This window comes from Solanum lycopersicum, chromosome 10 (genome assembly GCF_036512215.1).
Source record: "Solanum lycopersicum chromosome 10, SLM_r2.1".
In the NCBI taxonomy this organism is placed as follows: Eukaryota; Viridiplantae; Streptophyta; class Magnoliopsida; order Solanales; family Solanaceae; genus Solanum; species Solanum lycopersicum.
Window position 1 is genome coordinate 3956536 of NC_090809.1, and position 23924 is coordinate 3980459.

Here is a 23924-nt window from a genome sequence, read left to right on the forward strand (position 1 = left end):
GAAGAAAATATTTTGATTTATAAAGAGCTAATAAGATGTTTAGTTATAAATTATTTTATAATATAAAAATAAATTATTTTTATGAAATAGATAAATAAGCAAATAGTACAAGATAACAAGAGTAAATATATGTTTTGACTCTCCTTTTTTATTATTAAAAAACTAGTATGAGATAATGAGATTTTCATATGTCTAAAGTGTTAACTTTTCGTTTGAACTCATGAATCCTTAATTAGCTCCGCTTTTATGATAAAACAATGAGATCCTCATATGTCCAATTCAACATAGAGTCAATCTTATTTATTTCATTTTATTTTATATTGTCAACATGAATATGAAATAGAAAACAAATAATACTATCATTTAATATGATGCATCATGCATAATAGATACCCTCCAGAGATAGTTATGAAAAAATATAAAAAAGATGGGCAAACGTGACTTGTTAAGTAGAAAGTTGGGACTTGGGACAGTTGCAAGGAAGTTTCAACAAAATTATCATTTTCTCACTTTTTATATGATACTTTATTTATCTTTTCATATATTATTAGATTTCCTTCTGATCTGTCACTTGATCCAAAAAAGAATTCTCCTACTTCAACCCTCCTAAGAATTGAAAAAACCTGCTTAAACTTATGAAAATAAAGCTTGAGATACTACTATTCACACCACGGTTAAAGATGGATCTTGTATTGGAGTGATCATGCAAGATTCAAAAGAAAGCTTTATTATGACCATCATTCTTCTCCTCGACAATGGAACCAACCATATTGTTGAAGCAAAAGCATTCTTCTTTGGCCTTAAGTGTTGTATTATCAATAGGCATATATTCACTACATCTGAAACTGATTCCCTCCACCTCTTTAAGTAATATACTCAAGTTATGTCCACTCTTTGCGGAGTGAGAGAAATGGTGAATAAAATCATGGAGTTGATCCTTAGGTACAACATCTAAATCAATCATTGTTATAACGAACCCAACAAAGTGGCTACAAACTTGTTTTTTGTAGCCAACTAACCAACAACACCATAGTACGTACCAACACATTTTTTTTACCAATACAAGTTAAGGGAGTCCTCAACTTAGATATTCCATTCTTTAGTATTTTAAAAAGAAAACCTGCTCTGATTTACAATGACTATCCTTGAAAAGTTCATTGTTGTCACACCTTTTTTTCCCAAACTAATAAAGTTTTAAAATAAGACAGTCTACAATAAATCAAATAAGACGGGATATAAGTAAATTTATTAAGCCAATAACTATAATATATCCAAAATAAAGTCAAGTCAAATATACGTCAATAAAGCGATTGCGCTAGAACCACAAAATTGTACACCTTCCACTTGGTCAATACAAATTCTAGCTCGCAGACTAATAGAAATTAAATTCAACAACCTTTTGAACATTGATTCAAATAAGGTGACTTGAAAAATTAAAACCCAATTTTTAGTGGTTGTGAAATAAAATAATCATTTTTTAAAATATCAATTCAATTGGATTCTTTTTCAAAACATTCATGTTTGGGGAAAACAGGGTGTGACAATTATTAGTTGTTACCTTTGTGTAACTTCTTTTTTGCCTATTACTACTATAATTGGGATGATTTAGAAGTGAATGATGACAACCAACAACAATACTTTGATCAAGAGAGGAAAACTTATTCATGTCATCTTTTAAAACTAATAAAGTTTTAAAATAAGACAGTCTACAATAAATCTTGTGATTTTAAATTAAAGATATGTCAAATATATCAAAATGTCATTAAATCTTGTACTCTTAAGCATATATATAAAAAGTTAAAATTAAAAAATTATCAAAAGGAGGAGATATTATTTTTGAAACATATTAGAAAAAAAGGAGAAGGGTCATAAATACCCCTCAATTTTGTTTTATTTGTTGATCATGACCTTACGTTAAAATGAAGTTATTCTTACCCTTTCCATTACTAATTGCATCATTGTTCCTCTCAATTAGATGGAAAGCTTTCAAATCAACTAGAATCATCTAATTTAAACCCGATCTGACCCCCTTAATCATATAACTCGTTTTTTTCACCCAAATCAACTTTGTTTTCTACCATCAACACCTCCACTTAAACAACAACCAAAGCCACCACCCTTTCCAAAATCCTCAACACCACCATCTTCTAGCGGTGGGGCACAGAAACCAACAGATCCTCCAGGGCTTCTGCAGGCATAAGAGCCTTTGATACTCCACATCGTGTGAAAGATGTCGAAAGTTACTGAATTGTGAGCACTTCTCAAAACAAAATCCTTGCCACATCCCATCTTGCCTCACCACAGTGCTATACTTTTTCTTCAATTAGCGGAGTTTCTCCACAAGATGTGCTCATTAAATGTGGTAGTACTGTAATAGTGCTGCTGGGAAGAAGTGTTCAGGCCACGTTGGGTGGTGTACTCCAAAAATTCTCCCAACAACTCAATTTCATGATAAAGGAGATACTAAAGAGGGTGATGACTTTGGTGGTGGTTTCAGTGGAGTTTTTGCTGGTGGAAATCAAAGTTGATTTAGTTAAAAAAAAGTGGGTTACATGATTAAGAGAGTCGGATCGGGTTAAAATTGAGTAATTTAAGTAAAATTGAATAGTTTGAGTTGATCGGGGCTTTCCATCCATTTGAGGGTACAAATGATGAATAACGACATGGTAAGAATAACTTCAATTTACAATAATAATATACTATATAGTCAACCGATACAATAAAACTGAGGGATATTTTTTTTATCCTTTTGTAATACCTCGTAAAAATTTTGAGCCAAGACTCAAACAATCGTTCGTGGTGAGTAAATTTTTTTAGAGGAATTTAAATTTCTAAAGTATTAAGGTCAGTTCACTAGATTTAGCACATTGAGTTCCAAAGAGAATTAAAATTGAAATAGCAAAATCTGAAATTTTGCAAGTTAAGCTAGGTATGAGTTTTGGATCAAATTCAAATGACCATAACTCCTAGTACAGGATGAGTTAGTTGTTCTACAAGAATCTACCTAGGAACGAGGTTTGAATTATATTTTCAATGCCACCAAGTTTGCTAATTTTTGAGTTCGGATGAGTGAGATGTGACCTTTTGAAGTTTGATGTCCAGTTAAGGAAAGTTAGCCGAAAATAGTGAGGGGTATTTTGATCCTTTCCTTACCCAATCAAATTTAATTCATTTTTAGTAGCATTTTAGGGGTATAATACTTTAGGTTCAGTTTTATAATCCTAACTCACGCCTAGAGTTTTAGTTGAGAGTTCAAGAAAAGACAAGAAGAAAAAAAGAAGAGAAATGAGGAGAAAAGAGGAAAGGATGAAGGAGTTTGTCTACATTCTTGAGTTTAGTTGCGGATTTTCGCCATGAGTTTAATACCTAAGAGGTATGTAAGTTTCCATAGTGTTGGATTTGTCCACCCACACGTCAAACATGTTATTTTCAATGTAATTTCATTCTCAAAAACTTGAAGAATTTAAGTTCTTGAGGTTCATTGTATATCTTGTCTTGTTCGAATTTTGATGATTTCTTGAGATGAAATTGATTGTTTGGAGTGTTGCTTTGAGTATATTAGTGTTTAATTAGGATGGATAATTGAATCTAAGAAAAACTTAAGAAAAGAAATCAATTAAAAGCGATTTAGGGTAAGAAAATGAGAGAGATATTCGCAATAAACATGCCTGGGAAGATGCTGGGGCGGCGCGCCTTCAGTGCACCCAAATGCAGCCTCTGATAGTACGGGCTGACTCCTCGCGCCTGGAATGCTCTAAGTTCGCCTGAACCCACTCCTTTTCCATCGATTTTGTCGTTTGAGCTTATTTAAAGTTGTTGTGCGGAATTCGAGATAATACAAGAAAATATAAACGCGAAAAACAAGACAACAGATTGACGTGGTTCACCAATAAATTGGCTACGTCCATGGGGAAGAGAGGGAGCAGTTTTATTATGGAGAGGCAAAAACAGAATACAATATAGGGTTTGACATAGCGTCTATATATAGTGCTAAGCTACGCCCTAACAGGCTTGGGTCCAACATACAGAATTGACAGATAATTAAGGGCCTAATACAACAACATTGTATACTGTCGGGCCGGGGGCGTCTCCGCCCCCCCGGACCCCCAGTCCAGGGGGCACATCGCCCCCTTGGATCCCCCGACTCGCTAACCGGACAACGAAACCCCCGTCCTTTCTGTTGTAACGGGTCCGATTCAAGGCATTCAACAAAAGTGTATCTTTACTCCTTTTGATTCTAAACACTTTAAACTGCTTCTAAATACTTAAATATCATTCATAACATGAATCATAACCTTGAATTAATAATTCAAATTCACGGCAAAGTTAAAATTATGTTTTGAGAGTTCTTTCGAACCTTTTGAGAGAGTTTCGAGCCCTTTTGAGGATTCTTCTACAACTTCTAATAACTTGTTTCAAGACTCAAGTAAGTGAGCATGAGAGTGACGATAATGTATTCATGATTCTAAAATATCACCTAGATATTTCATATCACGAACTATAACTCTTGAATTCATAGTTCACATTCAAGAGAGAGTTAAAGAGTAGAGTTCAAAAAAGTCTTTAAGTTCAATTGTCAATTCTCGAGATCAATCATTGATTTGAACTAAGTTTTGAGAAGTGAATAAGAAAATGGTAAGAGTAAGATACATGATTTCCATTTTGTTACTTAAACCTTTGAGTCGAGTTGTTCATGCCCATAACTTCGCATGAATTCCATAATTGAGTATCATTGAGAGGAGTAGTATCTTCAAGTTCTAAGTCTTGAGTATTGAATTTGTTATTTCCTTTTTAGATTATATTCCTAATCATGAAACTCTTACATGTTACCCATGAAATCTTTTAGATGATTAGTACATGCCCATAATTCTACATGAACCCTATAAGTCGAAAAGTCTTGAGGTAAGAAGTGTCTTCGAGTCCTTGAGTAGAGCAGATTATGTTCATAATTCTACATGAACCCTCCAAGTTGAACATCATGAAATCATTCATAACTATGATATCATGAACCTTGAATTCATAATATGTTTTGATCAAAGTCAAAAGAGTTAAGAGTTAAGTCTAGAAATTAAGAAGCAAATCAGAGTAAAGTTTCTTAAAGTTTTTAAGAGTCATTACTAAACATTTTAACTTCGTTTTAAGGCTTAAGTTTTAAGTCAAATAAAGAGTAAAGAGTTGAAGATCTCCCTTCAAATTAATATAAGGGAACTAAGTAACCCCTAAGAGTTGAGTTCATTTCTCAAAAGTTATGAGGGAACTAAGTATCCCTAAAAGCTTATAAATGTTTTCACATTTAAGTTAAAAGGAAAGAAAGATTTCTCAAAAGAGTTTTGAACAAGAAACGGAAACATTGATTCCAAGAGAGCTTTTTAAAGCTAATGTGTTGATCAAATAATCTCAACCAAAAGAAAGAAAGTTAATTTAAAAGCATGAGCTAAAATATATTTTGGAAGTAGTATTGAGCACTGATGTGGGGATGCGAGTTCATATTAACTCAAGTCTCCTTGTAAACCATGTAGCCATCATGAGTATTAATGTGTCATACTTTTTAAATGATCACGTAAGTTAAGCTAGTGGATCCACTAAGTTATGGAGTTCTATGCGACGGCAAAGTGTAGGACAGTTCTGGCAGCATGGGCAAAACATTGTATCACTACTTAGGCTCATACTGGTGGTTATCGGTTAGAGAATCTTCCACACAATATATATTACTTTCTTATATATGTAAATTTGAGTTTGTTATTGCATTTTCTTTAACAAACTAAGTTGCTTTTACTGTTTTATAAAGTTCTTTTATATATAACATGTGTATTATTGCTTTATATTAAGTTGAGTATCCATAGTCGAGTATCATGTCTTTGAGACCAGTATTTAATTTCTGAGTTGAGTATCTTATCCATGAGTATCCTGAGTTGAATAAGTTGAGTAGTTTGAGTACTCTTGAGTATTCCTTGAGTTTTTGAGAAGAGGTAAGTACGTTTCCATTTTTATCAAGCATCAAGCTTATGTTATGCTTTAGATTTTACATGCTCATACATTCTACATACTGAGTCATTTGGCCTGCATCTTCTCATGATGCAGACACAAGTATTCAAGATCATAACAAGAGCTTTACTGATACATCTGAGAATTCGAGTTAGTTATAGTGAGCATCTTCGCTTTGGGAGGAATTTAATTAACTTTTCAGTTGTTAGAACAAATGAACAAGAATGATAAAATTACAAGGAATACAAAATAAAACTTGCTTGGCTTAGAGGCACGTTAATACGTTTCTTGAAGATAGTTGAAGTCTCTCCCACGACCAATTGGAAGAACAAATAACAACTCTATCTTCGGGATTCAACTAAGCCACAAAACAAGTAGAACTCAACAATGTTGCTCTTCTATTCTTGAATTGGTGATTTCACCTTTTGATCAATGTCTCACAAGTGTTTTCAAGGGAAAATATTTTTGTTTGAATGCTTATCTTTTTCAACCAAAGGAAACTCAATTTATAGGATAAAAAGTTTTGCAAGAAAAGATTTTTTAATTAATAGAATTTATTAGGTTCATGAATTGAAAACAAAAAATTTGTCTTTCAAAAACCCATAACGTAGAATTAAAAAAAAAACTTATTGCAAAAGTTTATAACAAAGAATTAAAATAAATGAATGTTACAACTCACATTCATGAATTTGTTATTTCAAAACGGATGAATTTGTTTCAAAATTAATTGAAACACTAACTCTTACAATCCCCCACTTGTTTCAAGAAATTTTATCTTTAAAAAATCCAAAAAATATTTTGAGACATTAATCTAGCAACATGCATCAATAATGGTGTCTTTTGGACTTGAACCATTAGCTAGTGAAGATTTTTCTAAATCATTGACTACTTAGTGAACAAATCTTGAACTAAGTGCATCATTGAATGAAGTTAGAAAAATACTCCACGCATATCACTATGTTCCGGTGAAAATTGAAATCCTTTGACACCTTACGACCATGTGTCCTAAATTCTTTTTATCCAAGTATTTTCAGATTTCCTATTAAAATTTTATTGAAGCGACCTCCACTTCGCACTTAGTGCGGTGAATTCATCAAAAGTAACTTTGCATACTCCGACCAAATAGTCTATGAACTTCATTAAGACAAATTAATCTCATCCTCCTTTACACAAAGTATCGGTAAATCTATCAAGAGTATTCCTACACACTCCAATCGAAATCGATTTATAGACTTATTAAGAGAACATAATCTCATCCTTCTCTTCAGTAGGAATATCGAAAAAAAATTATCAAGAGTTTTTCTTACTAACTCCAATGGAGATCGGTCTTATAAATTTATGAAGAGAAACGAATCTCAATCATGCACATCTACTTATTTCATTTTATTTTGAAAATGAGAATTTTATTGATGTGCTTCACAATTGTATCTTTACTTGTTTTTCCCTTTGAACCCAAGATTACATCATTAGGTAGGGTTACCATAAAGTACAATTAATTTACAACAAGCTTTATTCCTATCTCATTGCAAGTTTCCACCACTAACTCTTTGCCTAACCCTTTAGACAAAGGATCCGCTAAATTAAATCTGGACTTCACATATTGAAGCGATATCACGCCTTCCTCCAATAATCTCCTGACATGATTATGTTTGAGACGAACTTGTCTCGACTTACCATTATAGCAGTCACTTGAAGCCCGAAATATAGCAGCTTGATTATCACAATAGATAGTTAAAGGTGGTATTGGCTTACTCTATAAAGGAATATCTATCAGCATTGATCGCAACTAATCAGCTTCTTCTCCAGCAGAAGACATAGCTATAAATTCTGACTCCATGGTTGAACGAGTAATACATGTTTGCTTCTTTGATTTCCAAGAGATCGCTGCTCCAGCCAAAGTGAAAATCCAAGCAATAATAGATTTAGAGTCATTCGGATCAGAATTCCAAGTAGCATCACTATGGCCTTCAAGTACAATGGGAAATGTAGAATAAGGCAGGCCAACATTAATTGTACCCTTCAGGTATTTTAAAACAAGAATTAAGACATTCCAATGTTCAACTCCAAGATTACTAGTAAACTTGCTCAAAGTTCCTACTGCGTAACCAATATCCGGCCTGGTACAATGCATGGCATACATAAGACTCCCAACAATCTGAGAATATGTCAACTGATCGAGAACATCACTAGAGTTCCGCATTAGTTTGATGCTAGGATCAAATGGTGTAGGAGCAGGTTTGTCATCAAAGTGACCAAACCTCTTTAGAACTTTCTCAATATAACTTGATTGAGTAAGAGTCAAGTCATTCGCTGATCTTGTAATTTTAATACCCAGAATTACATCAGCTTCTCCAAGATCTTTCATTTCAAATTGAGAAGCTAGAAAAATTTTTGTTTCTTTGACTCTTTCAATATCAGTTCCAAAGATCAGCATATCATCTACATAAAGACATATTATAACACCAAATTTTTCTTGAAATTTTCTAAATATACAAATATCACCACCATTGATTGAGTAGCCATTAGAAATTATTACTCTTCTAAATTTCTCATTTCATTGTTTTTGGAGCTTGTTTTAATCCATAAAGAGATTTAAGAAGCTTACAAACTTTGTGTTCTTGACTAGGAACGACAAATCCTTCTGGTTGTTTCATGTAAACCTCTTCATCTAGATCTCCATTCAGAAATGCAGTCTTCACATCCATTTGATGTATTACCAGGCTATGAATTACAGCTAAAGCAATCAAGAGTCGAATAGAAGTCATTTGAGCTACAGGAGCAAATGTATCAAAATAATCAATATCTTTCAATTGAGTAAAACCTTTTGCCACCAAACGAGCTTTTTACTTATCTAAGGTTCCATCAGATTTTAATTTCTTTCTAAAGATCCATCTACAACCAATAGACTTACATCCAAGAGGGAGGTCTGATAAAATCCATGTATTGTTTGACATAATGGAGTGCATTTCATCATCAATAGCTTCACGCCAGAAAGAAGCATCATGTGAAGTCATTGCTTCAGCATAACTTTCAGGATCCCTTACAACTAAATAGACTTGAAAATTTGGTCCAAAGTCTCTTGGTTTGGCTGATCTTGCACTACGTCTTGGTTGACGTTTTTCCAAAGGTTCAACTATTTTTCTTTTAAGAGTAGATATAGAAGAACTTGTATTTTGTTCCAAAGACTCTTTTTCTTAGGAAATATATGCTCAAAAAAGTTAGCATGCAACGATTCAATAATTGTGTGAGGGCTTGGAGTCTCAAGATTCAAAAATCTATAAGCCTTACTAGTTTGTGAATAACCAATAAATACACAATCTACTCCTCTATATCCAATCTTAGTCAATTGTTGATCTGGTAATCTAACATGAGCCAAACAACCCCATACTTTAAAATAATTTATATTTGGCTTTCGATTCTTCCAAAGTTCATACGAAGATGAATCATGTTTCTTGGAATGAATTCGATTCAAAATATGACATGCAGAAAATAAGGCTTCAGTCCACAAATTTTCAATGATACCAGATCCATAAAGCATAGAGTTAACCATTTCAATGAGAGTTCTATTTTTCCTTTCTGCTACATCATTTTGTTGTGGTGTATAAGACATAGTCAATTGTTTCTCAATGCCTTCTTTTTCACAAAAATCAATAAAATTTGATTTTATATATTCTCCACCTCTATCAGATCTAATTGATTTAATCTTCAAACTCAATTTATTTTCAACTTCTGCTTTATATGTTTTAAAAGTCTCAAATGCCTCATTTTTTGTTTTTAATGGAAAGACATATGTATACCTTGAGTAATCGTCAATGAAAGTGATAAAATATCTCTTTCCATGACGTGATAAACAATCCTTTTCACAAATATCAGTGTGGATTAATTCCAAAAGTGTGGATATCCTTTCAACAGACTTAAAAGGTTTCTTTGTTATTTTACATTTACTACAGGTAATACACTTAGCAACATGATCCTTTCCAAGTCTTTAATTAATCCATTTTTCATCATAAGTTGAATGGATCTAAAATTCACATGACCAAGACGTTCATGCCATAAATCTAAAGACTCCACAATATAAGCAGAAATATTTTCATTTCAATATTGAGTTTGAGCATGCTATTTGTAACATAACCTTTTCCAACAAACATGCCTTGTTTAGACAAAATAAATGTATCTGCCTCAAAAATCATTTTAAAACTATGTTTTGAAAGAAGCGTACCTGACACCAAGTTCTTTCGAATATCAGGAACATGCAATACGTCTATCAATGTGACCATCTTTCCGGAAGTGAATTTTAGTTCAACAGTTCCCCTTTCCCACAACCTTAGCAGAGGATGAGTTTCCCATATGCAAAACTTTGTCGCCCCCCACTAATTCATATGTCGTGAAAGAATTTCGATTACCTGATATATGACGAGTTGCACCAGTGTCTATCCACCATTCCACTTGATCTCCTGCTACAAATGCTTCTATGACCATTGCCACTAGTTCATTTTTTGTATTGTTATTTGCCTTTTCTTTCTTCTTTTCAGCTTTAAGAATTTTACAATCACGTGCATAATGACCAATTTTATGACAATGATAACATTCAATCGACTTAGAATTAGAATTAGTACGCTTGAAATTTTTACTTTTCTTTGCCTTCAAAAATTTATTATTGGTAGGTTCCTTTTTGATCTTTTCTTCAACAACATGAGCTTTCATGATAGGCTCCCTCATGATGTTATTGTCGCGGTATCGTGTCTCTTATTCAATTTGCAAGTGTTGCAATTGTTCAAGAGTCAAATCTTCCTTCTTGTGTAAGAGTTTGCTTCTGTACTCTTTCCAAGATGGAGGAAGTTTTGAGACAATCGCACCAACATGAAAGTTATCATCAAGAGCAATTCCAGTTATAACAATTTTATTAGCTATAAGTTGAAATTCTTGTACTTGTTCAGTGATTGACTTGTCATCAACCATTTTGAACTCCATATAATTTGAAACAAGAAATTTCTTTGAACTCGCCTCTTCTGCTAAATGAATAGCTTTAAGAGTATCCCAAATCTCCTTAGCAAATTTACACTTAATATAATATTGATCATAATATTTATTGGACATTCCTCCAAGAATATAATTCTTGCATAAGTAATCATCATCTTGCCATTTGGCAATTTGTTCTTTAATTAAAGTAGCCTCGTCCGTTGCTACCTCAGAACTAGGAGCCTCAGGACAAGGTTTCTCAAGAACATACGCTAACTTTAATCGTCATAAAAAGAATTCCATCGTTCCACGCCATCTAGAAAAGTCTTTTCCATCAAATATTTCAAAATTAGGATTAGGCAAAGATGGAACACTGTTCGTCATTGATGTGGATGTCATAGAGACAACTATCTTCAAATTGTTAGAACAAATGAACAAGAATGATAAAATTACAAGAAATACAAAATAAAACTTGCTTGGCTTAGAGGCACGTTAATACGTTTCTTGAAGATAGTTGGAGTCTCTCCCACGAGCAATCGGAAGAATAAATAACAACTCTATCTTCGAGATTCAACTAAGCCACAAAACAAGTAGCATTCAAGAATGTTGCTCTTCTATTCTTGAATTGGTGATTTCACCTTTAGATCAATCTCACAAGTGTTTTCAAGGGAAAGTATTTTTGTTTGAATGCTTATCTTTTTCAACCAAAGGAAACTCAATTTATAGGATAAAAAGTTTTGCAAGAAAAGATTTTTAATTAATAGAATTTATTAGGTTCATGAATTGAAAACAAAAAATTTGTCTTTCAAAAACCCATAACGTAGAATTAAAAAAAAAACTTGTTGCAAAAGTTTATAACAAAGAATTAAAATAAATGAATGTTACAACTCACATTCATGAATTTGTTATTTCAAAACGGATGAATTTGTTTCAAAATTAATTGAAACTCTAACTCTTACATCAGTTTAGTCAGGATGTTGTGGGTCTTGTCCCGACTTTCATCCTTGTTAGTTAGAGGTTTCATAGATAGTCAGTTTAGTTAAGAAGTCTGTATCATTCATTTATTTTGTTAAATGTGTGAAAGATTTGAGTTGCCTATTATATGACGAGTTGAATACATTATTATATTCAAAGTTTTTATTTGAGTTAAAGATTTGTATTCAAGTTTCATGACTTTTGTTCAGTTTTTAAGTTTTTGCATGCTTAAGTCAGTCCTCCACTTGTAGTCAATCAAGATCTTAGGATCAGCAATAATTCTTGAGTGTCGGCCACGTCCAGAGTGTAGACTCGGATCGTGAGACTTTTCTCTTAAAAAGAACAATAAGACAAATAAATTGAACGGATAAAATATTTTCAAGTCTCTTCAACAGTAAAGATGATTTAACTTATACTACTTATTTGTTGTTAAAATGAAATTTTATACAAACGTGTTGACAAAAATAGAAAACACATAGAAATGAGGTGGAGAATGCACTATTCAAGTGAAGAAAAATAATAGGAAGAAAGGAACACTCTCCTCACATGGTTCCACGTTGTTGCCTTTGACAAAAAGGAGTAATGTGACATTCATAGGGTAGTGTATGATTTTGCAACTTATTTTTTTTTTATATTTGATAAATATGTTTAAATGATATTATTCTAAAAAATATTTAATATGATTTTGATAAACAAGATGAATATTAATAGGGGAGGGTTGTCCAAGGGTAATGGGGGGATGGGGGGTGACTGAGACAAGAGAAGGCAAGTAAGGGGTGGGGTGTAGATTATTGAGATTAAAAAAAATTAAATGCAATTTATAAAACTTATTTTTTAAAAAACTTGTTCGTAAGAAAAATATTCTAATTAGTTACATATAAGAAAACTTTAAAAATCAAAATTTTATAAAAATAAATTGTTGTTAATTTTTTTTTTTTACAAACTTTAAATTTTGATTCTAACTCTAAACATACATATTTTTCTTAACAAAGGAAACACCCTCTTTATTACATATAGTTTAAAAATAACAAAGGGTTTTATTGTATTTTTAATTAAAATTCATTGCTCTATATCATTTATAATACTAAACTATATGTAATAAAGAGATCTTCAAAAATCTAAAATATGATGTAGGTGACATTTTTCAACAGAGTATTAGAATTAAAAGATAATATGTATTGATATTTTAATTGTTTCCCAGAAGTTGCGCCCAAGGTCATCTATTAACTTGTACAAAATTTCTTGTAAATATTTTTATTTGTATTTGTCATTTTTAATATATATATATATATATATATATATATATATATATATATATATATATATATATAATAATTTTTTAAAAAATTACTTTTAATGTAGGTGATATTTTTCAACATAATCCTCATTATATCCAATACTCCAATTCGTTGATATAGTCAATCTTATTTATTACATTTAGTTTTATATCGAGGACGAAAGAGGAAACAAATAATATTTTCTTTGTTTTAATTTATATATTATTTTTAAAATTTAAATAAATTTTTATTTGATCAGAAATTTTTTGAATGTATCTTTTGAATAATTTAAATTATCCATTAGTGTAACATGGGATAGTTGCCGAGGTATCAACAAAATCATTAATTTCTTCCTTTTTATGTTATAATTTTATCTTTTTCGGAGTAATTTTTCTAGACAGTTATTCATATTTCAGAATTATCTAAAAATGTCATTTATATTTATTTTAGGAGTATAATATCATTCAATTTTTTTATTTATCTCAAATATTCTTGACATAAAAAATATATGATCTCTCTCTTATTACGATGTCATGTCACATTATTCATTTTTTAATTAAATTTTTTTTAGATAACTCATATATTATACCCAGTAAAGAATTACTACGAAATTGTATATAAGCTCCTCCGATTCTTCAAAATATGTGACTTCCTTCGATTCTTCAAGAAATAAATTAACGAATTTACATAAGGAACTCTCTCCCAGGTGTGTGAGCTTCCTAAATGAACAACTAGGTGTTTGGATTTCTTATTTAAACTAACATTACCTCAATTGTAAATTGTTCACTTTTTCGATCTGAACAATGATGATATTTTAGATAAGAAATCCACATCTAATTATTGAGGTGTTCTTTAATAAATGCACATACTTAATAATTTAGATACAAAATTCAAAAAATAAAATAAAACAAATTGAAATACTTAAGAACATGTTTTTAATCATTACTTTCTCTATCCAACAAGATTTTGTATAGTGCTTAAAAAATTATAAATAAAATTATCATTTAAATATAATAAATATAATGTCTTAAAAGTTATAATAGAAAATCAACTATAATTAGTAATAAGAATAAATTAAAAATTAAATACAAAATTATCTATTAATTTTATAATGTGAACAATTGTTTGACAGAAGGAACATCTTTTAATACTATAATTTTTTGACCAAAAATATGTGCAAGACTACACCATATGTCCCACATCACAAAGTGGAACGTGCAAGTTATGGATGGCTGGCTATCAATTTATAATTGGTTTTCTTTGTTTTTATTAGTTTCGTTAGAATAAAGGGGTGAGATGTGTCCATAGATAAATTGAATTGAAAAAATATGCTATTAAGAAATTGGGTATTGAAATGTTTTTATCGAGAAATATTTAGAGCCTGTTTGGCTCAGCTTAAAAGCTGATCAAACTGACTTAAAAGCTGATTTTTGACTTATTTAGTTGTTTGACAGTACTTAAAATAACTTATTTTAAGTTTTTTAAAAAAACTTATTTTAAGCCAAAAGTTAAAAGCTGGGGTAGGGGTGCTTTTTTTTTTCCAGCTTATAAGCTGTTTTAAGTTGATCACAAGTTTTACCTTTTTGCGTTTAATATTTTTATACAATCTCCAAATTACCCACATAACCCTAACATCTCTTTCTTCTATTTTTCCCTTTTCACGTGTGGATGATAGACTATTACTATTACTAATGAATGAAAATAAAATAAATCTTAAATCTTTCAAGTGATCTATTCAAATTATATATTAATAAAATGTAAAATAAGTTGCACATATAACTTAAATAAAAATTTATATTCCTCTTATAAATAATTTGTGATAATAAAGAAATATGTGAATGATAGACAATTATTATTACCTATGGATGAAACTAAAATAAAATCTTAAATCGTTCTTTAATCTATTCAAATTATATATCTTTAAAATCTATAATAAGTTTATATTCTATAAATAATTTGTGATGAGAAAGAAATATGTGAATGATACCAAAATATAATTATTTATGCCTGTAAAATATAAATTAATTAACTTTTATTATGTTAACAACTTTTAAGGGTATTTCAGACATTTTGATTTAAAAAGCTGTTTATCAGCACTTATTTGGCAAACACATCAACAATTTTTTTTTAACTTCAGCACTTTTATCCAAACGCATAACTGCTTATTTTAAAAATAAGTTTCAGCACTTTCAAAAGTATTTTTTTTTAAAGCTGCTTTTATTAAGCTCATCCAAACGGGTCCTTAGAGCCTGTTTGGCTCAGCTTAAAAGCTAGTCAAACTGATTTAAAAGCTGGTTTTTGACTTATTTAACTGTTTGGCAATACTCAAAATAGCTTATTTTAAGTTTAAAAAAACTTATTTTAAGCCAAAAGTTAAAAGTTGGGTACGGGTGCTTTTTTTTTTTAGCTTATAAGCTGCTTTAAGTTGACCACATTTTTATCTTTTTGCCCTTAATATTTTTATACAATCTCCATATTACTCATATAACCCTATCATCTCTTTCTTCCATTTTTCCCTTTTCACGTTTGACATAACAATTTCAGCACTTTTATCCAAACGCATAACTGTTTATTTTAAAATAAATTTCAGCACTTTCAAAAGTACTTTTTTAAAGCTGCTTTTATTAAGCTCATCCAAACGGGCCCTTAAATATGTTCTCATTAAAATATTAGAAAAATCTTTTAATTTTTTGTGTGAAATTTTTTTTTTCACTAATTTACTCAAAATATCTAGTTTCCCTAATTTATTCAAAATATCTAGCCACTATATACATTATTTTTTCTCAATGAGCAAATTCAATAAAAATAAAATGGAAAATCATTTATTTTATAATATTTTTTTTATTTCACAATGAAAATATAACTCTATTTATATTAACATTAGAAGACTTGTTTTTCTTTATGAAGTCAATCAATACTGTTCTAAAGCTAGCTCCTATTCCTCTCTTAGGATCTTCCTTGATTTGGACCTCATAACAAATTAGCCATTAAAGCATCACTATTCGCGAAAAAAAAAATTCATTCTTCTAAATATCTTAAAGTAAATTTGTCAAATAACAAATCTGACATTATAAAATATAAATATATATGGAAAATTCGTCTTATTGCTACTTTTTATAGAGTCGTCAATATGGACTAGGCCTGTTGAATCGGCCTGGCCTAATTCGAAATTTAATAGGGTTGAGTTACGATTTTTGAAATCCTTTTGAGAAAATGACTTTTTAGTCCGGCCTGAATAAGTCTGTTGATTTGTGGGGCTTGAGAAATATCGATAGGGTCGGTCCGTGGGTAAAAAAAATAATTAAAAAATATAATATCATATTAAAATTTAAAATTAAATAGAGTCCAAAGTCAAAACAATTATGTTAATATTTTTATTTAGATATTTATACTTTTATTTGAAAAAAACTTAATAAATATTATAAAAATAATTTTATTTGTGGATTTGATAAAAAAATAGTAACATTAAAATCACGTAATACTATTTTGTCGTTATTAAAGATAATATTTTTAATTTATAATTTTTAATTTAATTTAATAATTCTAAAAATAATATTATTTTTAAAAAAGTGGCTGGCCCGAGAAGCCTGTAACCCACGTATTTGTGGGTTGGGCCGGCCGTTTCTGGCCCACGCCAGAAATGTGCTAGCTCGACCTGACTCATAAAATGTTAAAACCTGTATGGATTAGCCCGAATGGGCTGGGTTAACTCATATTGACAGCTCTACTTTTTTATATGTAAAAATTAGGTGTACGGTTTCTATTTCAACATTTTTTTCTTAATTAAAAAATAAACTCCATTTCAATCCGCTACAAGAAAATACTGATTCAAAAATTGTAATATATTTAATTGTGAAAAAAATTAATAAATAAAAATAATATATGAAAATTATAAATTGCGATAGATTTGAAAAAACAACGTGTAAACTGGTCAACGATAGAAAATCTTAAAATTCAACGCAATTTCGTGATATAATAAATACTTTCATTTGGTATTAATATCAAATCAAGTGATCTAACTTTTTAACAATTAAAAATCAGAATAATTCTTTTTTATTCAATTAACATATTTAAATATGATTAGAAGCGAAGTCATAGAGCACAAGGTGAGAATGACCTTAACAAAAAATAAAATGAGGAGCAAAAAATTGAAATGATTTACACACATAAGATGATATGGGAGGTGATTGACTGTAGTAGGGATATAGGTAAGTCGAAGAAGAACAATTGATGGTGAGGAAACTTATTAGATAGAATCAGATATATCATAACTTCAATTGACTATAAACATGATCTTATATAAAAAGATACAAAAATCGAAAATTAAGATTCCACTTGATTGGTATTAAGTTATTAACTCTATCCTATTATTCTCATTTCACCTAAATTAAAGAGAGATACATGAAATAAATGAAATTATCACATTCTTACTTATAATTTATCGATTTAAAAAAGACGAGGAAAAAATTTAGTCCATCATGGTGGCAAATTGTATATATTATTAATTTTTGGTTCATAATTACATTAAATTGATAAATAATCAAATTAATAAAATATTTTATTATAGATTTTTTATTTTTATTTTAACCGATAAAAAAATGCTTATATAGTCATATTAATAACAAGATCAGTATAAGTATAAATATATTTGAAAAAGTTAAAAGTGATTCAACCTCTATTATATATACATATAATTTAATTTTTAAAAACATATATAAAAAGTATAAATATATTTGAAAAAATATCGAATGAACTACTTTGGTCTATTATTTTTACAGATTTTAATAACTAAATATATTTGTCTAATGATCTTTCTATGTTACATAAGGTGTTTCATTATTTGTACTTAACAGAGACTATTAGGGCTAATCTAAAGTTAATAAAACTCACTTCTATGGAAACATTACTATTAAATTTAATGGTAAGATAAATTGGTTCTTATTGGGAGGTTTAGATCTTACACATTAGGAATGGAGAACTCAATTGGGAACATTTCGAACCCTCTACTAGGGTTATGTGACGTGAATCTAAATTAGTCAAGTCAGTGAATTTTAAATATTTGAAGGATTAAAAGAAATTTAAAGGTTTAATGATTCTAATGTTTTTCATTCCTATTACTAATATATATTGCTATGGTTTTGCTTAGAAGTGATTGGATTGCTTAAGTCACACAAAGCTTCTACAACCATATCTATCTACATAACATGATGACATTCATCAATAAATTACAAAGAATGGAAATATTGTTACAAACTTTCCTTCAAATTTTACAAAAATTGGCAATTGTGGAGTTGATACACCTTGGATATGGAAATCTGCAAGTCCAAAATTATGCTTGTGTAGGCATTGGCGAAGTCGGAGGCTTGAGCTCAGGATACTACAACCACAAATAAAGAAAGGATTTAACTTATATACACTAACAAACAGTACAAAGAATTTTTACATAATTAGTGTACGTTTTATCGTGTTGCAGTAGGTAGTCTGCTTAGTTTTTAGGTCGTTAATTCCAACTTTAATGAACGGTTACATGAAGTTGTCTTTTAGATGACCAGTGTATAGATGTTATTAGGAATGAGATGACAACAGCAGGGATATGGATGTCCCAGAGACAAATCACAAGTAATTGAATTAGTCCATTCAGCAATATAATACCACGATCTCAGAATTTAAACGAGGATCATTCTCGATTGATCCTAAAATAGTGAAATGATGGGACCGACTATTGTGATAAAGAGAAACTTACATTGGGATATGGAGAAAGTGGCCTTGTAATTCCAGTTCGTGCTTCTGCTGTTACTTCTGGTTTTGGAGCTGAACTGATTTCTGGAGTAGACTCGGCAGATACTTCTACCTTGGAAACTGTTTCAACTTTCCCCACACTGCCACTAGGTTGTGAAGGTATCGGTGACGTAGGAGGCTTGAGATCAGGATACTGCATCAACAAATTAGAAAGAGATGATGATGGCTCGGTGTGGACAACTAACATTCTTTTGCTATGAGCTTTGAAGTGGATCGTATATGTCTGGACATGAGGTTTATACAGTGAAGGTTGATCCAGGACGAGCTAGTGACTCGTGTTATGGACAAGCCACTACACAAATCATAATGAAATGATCAAACTAACTATTCAGGATGAAGAGGAAATTTACATTAGGATATGGTGAAAGTGTTTCAACGGATGCTTCTACTTTAGATGATGCAGCATCCACCTCGGGAACTGATTCACTTGTCTCTGCAGGTTCAGGCAGATTTTTTCTAGTCACTGGAACAGGAAGAAGAGCCAGCCCTATTTGCTGAAGTTTCAAGGTGAGAAGCTTAGTTATATGATTAATGAAACTGTGACTATGAAGTATATATCTTGTCGAAAGCAAACATACAGTTCTCTGATATGGCAAGCAAAACACTTAAGTTCTGAATGTATGAGGATATTACCTTGATGTCACCTACAAGCTCCTTTGGAGCAATCTCTTTGGTGAGGAACTCATCAACTTGTTGCAGACTTTGCTTTCGGTCCTGGAAAGTGAAAATGTTCAACATATTAGTGGACCTCTCAAGTTCAAAAAATTTCTACAGTGATCAGTATCAATCTTAAGTAACTTGTGGAAATCATAGAGGCTAGTCTCTAATAAAATTGGATTCACCTTCTATCATAACACAGAGCAGTTTTAGAAGTAAAATTAATAAATAAATGATATTTTTTTCATGGAAGTTATGGAGGTCGCGAACTAGGGTGGTACGTTAGTTGGTAGTTGAGCGTCGTCTCGTTGTCCAGCGAGATAGGCTTCTCCTTGCATACAGTAGTATTAGCACCATTCTTGTTGTTTCTGGTCACTCGATTTCTGCTACTACATGTTGTTTTTTGTGTTTTGGCTGTTATTTTATTTTGTTGTGGCTACAGTTCCTTTTCTCTGTATGTTTTAGAGTACTTCCCCTATTATTTGCAATGTCTTTATTTATTCTGTTTTCTCCGTTTAAATATGCTTTGATATGTGTTACCTGGGCCGCTTCTGTTTTCTCTTTTTAGATCTGCTTTGATATGTGTACCTGGCTGAGGGTCTTTCGAAAACGGCCTCTTTACCACCACGAGGTAGGGGTAAGGTCTACCTCGTACACTCCACCTTTCCGAGACCCCACCCATGGGATTTTACTGGGTATGTAGTTCATGTTGATATTTATTTTACAAGTTATCGTTTGAGCCTTCAAGTGGTCTTCAGAACACACAATTTTTAGATTCAAGATCTTATTACAGTTGGAAGGATATATTTGTTACTGAAAAAAGGATAAGAAACTCATCAGGTAAAAGAAACGAGCAATTCAAGATAGATGACTGCAGTTAATGGCCAGATGGGCAGGACTACATTTCTGACATCCCTTTCGTGGCAAGAAATGGATACACTGTAAATGGTGCTGACGTACCTTTGCAAATAGAAGTTTTGTGCTGACTAGTTGGATAAGTCCAGCAGAACCTAACAGTTGAAGTAATGTTTCCGCCTGATAAAAAGGACCAATGGTGAGCTTTCTAACAAATTGTGCTCAAATGTTCAAGATAAGATGCATTGGAGCCCGACCTCTGAGAACACCAAAAGTCCAAACGCAGCAGCTGCGGCAACACCCAAACCTACAGCGACAGAATCAGAACCCTCCTGCATATCCACATTCCACCAAAGTTATCTGAGTTAAGTCATGTCAAAATGTTAACGCCAGTTGTAGCAGTAGACTAGTAGTTTTCACCATATAGCCAAATGGATTTTGATAAAATGCAAGTTGAGTTGTCTCTTAAATAAAACTATGTGAAATATCACTTATCTCTATCATTTGTTTTAAAGAAATGTTAGGTGTTACCTGTATCTGTCATCCCAAAACCATTCACCTAGGAATAGCTATATAAGGATTGTGGAGTTAAAGTGCAGAAGATCTACAAAACAGAAATGTACAACTGTTCCTTGCGTTTTAAAATACAATTTTTATTCTTAATTTGTCCACTTCTATTATATGGCAAGAAATCTAAAGAAAACCATAGCTAAGAAGCCAAGATATAGTCAATACGACCTTGGGGTTTTGACATTTTTTGTGCAATTAGGAAAAACAGAAGTTGAATGCATTGAAAATATCAGGAAGTGAGATGTCGACTCATTAAATTCTGCCATGACATCGTAAATAAACGTCACTCCTATTGCATGCATATTTACCATGCCTTTTCCTTCGATGAGTTTATAGACTCCAAACATTACATATTACTTATTTGCAGTCACAGAACCCCATAAACTTCTTGGACTCAAATGGCATAACCATATCTGTATTTAGGGGGTCAAATGCAAAGTAACAGTACTTTAAGAGAGAAAAACATACCCCAAAAAGACCATCAAGAACATCAGACAGGCCCAGATCAAGACTAAATGTTTTCTTAGGAAGTATCCAAGGGAGGCCACTATTCTGCAGAAATCCGAATTCATTATGCTTCATGACACCAACATTCTAAAGATAACAATATTTTTAAGTATAACCTTCCATCCTCGGGGACCTTCAGCACCATCTTTAATTGCATATGCAGATTTAAAACCATTTGCTGTGACAAGCTCTGCAACCAGTTCAGAGTTCCCATCAAATCTGGCTTCATTACAATCCAGAAAAAAAAAGGATTAGAGTTAATTTGTTCAACTAGTTGGCTGATACAAGCATATTTGTGGCGGCTATTTTTGTAAACAAATTATATTTTTTCAGAAATTATGCAATGCATGTTATTTTTAATATACCACACTAAACACAAGAAAGAATCTCAGTAAAACTAATACAAGCATAACTAATACCAATATTAATAATACATCATACTTAACACTATTCTTGTTCTCTCTACCAAATGACCCCTGATTGGTTAAAGAAGGTAAGCACGTGATTCTTTGTCTAGTTCAGTTTTAAGGGACAACTTGCGCCAGGTTTCACGAACATTCCAAAAAGATAAAACATAATGTAAAGTGTGCTACCATCTCATCTAAAAACTTAAACGGTTAGAATGATCACACCTTTAGTTACTTAATTACGTCTTCAACATGCCCCTTCATGTGTGGGTGTGACTCTCTTTCTAAGACCAAGTTCCTTGAACAAAGGACCTCTTTTTGCTATAAAACCATATTGAAGTGTGTGATCACCCTAACTAAAAGTTTAAGTCGTTAAGATAGCGCACACTTCTATTTACTTATTTTCGAAAACACAAAACTCTACATACACAATCAACATAAGAATAATTTTGAAATCTTACTTGTCTAGAATGAACAATGTGGTATTCTCTGGCTCCTTAAACTTCAAAGCTAGCTTATTCAAGAACCCCGTCTTATCTTCACCTTTATATACAATTGTAACTGGCTTCTTCTTGAAAGCACCTATATCTGGACTCCCCTCTTGCTTCAATTCAGCAGTGGCTCTTATATCAACTAACTCTGAACTCACATCATCAGCCAATTTTGCATAAGCTTTCTTAGCAGACTCAACACCCCATGATGGCTTAGGCATTTTACCAAACACCTGAGACACAATAAATGGTAAACCCAAAACAGCAAAACCACCAGCTATAACTAAAGGATTATCTGATACGAAATCAGTTAAGGTTTCAACAAATGCATTTGCATCAAAATCAGAACTAGTACTAGTAGTTGATTGCTGAAGTGCCTCCTCATATGTCAATGCTTTAGCTAAACCTGTATTGAAAACAGAGGAAAGTAAAACTAAACCCCCTTGAACATTTCTTGATATACCCTCTACTGATCTTGACAAATTGGCTGCATTGGGGAAGTTCTTGAATTGGAAAGATGGGATTTTTTTGGGTTCATTTCTTCTATCAGAAAAAACTGAAACAGGGGTTAATCTTGCTGCATTGAGAGCCTCCATAGCTAGAGGAATTTTTATGAAATCTTGATATCCCATAGTGAAAGGTTGTAGATATGTGGAAGCATTGATGATTACGTGGGCCAATTTTATTGTGATTTGGCAATTTTGGTGGCCAAGAATTGCCAAAGAAAATCTTTTATGGAACTCTACATTTTTCATCTTTGCTTCATTTGAAGCAGTACAATGTACTTTTAGTGCTGACACCAGAATGAACTCTATTGGCTTCAATTATTTTTTTTTTAGGATTCTGTCATTACCTATAGGGTTGTTTTGGTACGTGGAATGAGAATAATTAAACATTAAGTTTATAAGTTAAATGTTGTTTTATACCACATACATATATAGGAGTAGTTTGCTGCGATGGATAAATGATAACTTAGTTTGAAATTAATTTTAGATTGAATTTATCTCGTGTTTGAATGAAATAAAACCATGAAATCATTTATTTTGAAATTGTGTGTTATATTCATTCCGCATCGAGTGTGGGATAATAATCTATCTATCTATATAAATCTGGATATAAGATTGTTGATGTGACACCTCTCAAAAGCTACGATTATTATTTATCCTTTTTATTATTTTTTGAGTTTTTCCTTAATTTTAATTTGTGTAATATGTAAACGACCATTTGCACCTTTACCTTTATTTTTTTTGTTTCATTCGCTACTAATAAATGTAGGGAAAAGGGTCTGATATACCTCTCAACTTTGTCATTTAGAGCTGATATACCCTCGTTATAAAAGTGGCTCATATATGCCCTTACCGTTATACAAACGGCTCACATATACCCTTTATTTAACGGAAATTAGAAAATTAGTTTTAAATTTATATTTGTTACTTCTAAAT

The 23924-nt window shown here is 31.4% G+C and overlaps 1 protein-coding gene across 1 annotated transcript; it reads right to left on the reverse strand.

Annotated features, from left to right (window-relative positions):
* Nucleotides 1–18332: 18332 nt before the first annotated feature.
* LOC101262961 (rhodanese-like domain-containing protein 4, chloroplastic) lies at nucleotides 18333–23387 on the reverse strand. The gene is made up of 9 exons (XM_004248030.5): nucleotides 22453–23387; nucleotides 21701–21803; nucleotides 21546–21629; nucleotides 20765–20839; nucleotides 20613–20687; nucleotides 19629–19709; nucleotides 19346–19489; nucleotides 18940–19128; nucleotides 18333–18573 (listed from the first exon to the last, which is right to left on the reverse strand). Exons 1-9 carry the CDS (start codon nucleotides 23235–23237, stop codon nucleotides 18526–18528), a joined length of 1584 nt encoding a protein of 527 aa, XP_004248078.3. The 5' UTR covers nucleotides 23238–23387; the 3' UTR covers nucleotides 18333–18525.
* Between the last annotated feature and the right edge of the window lie 537 nt (nucleotides 23388–23924).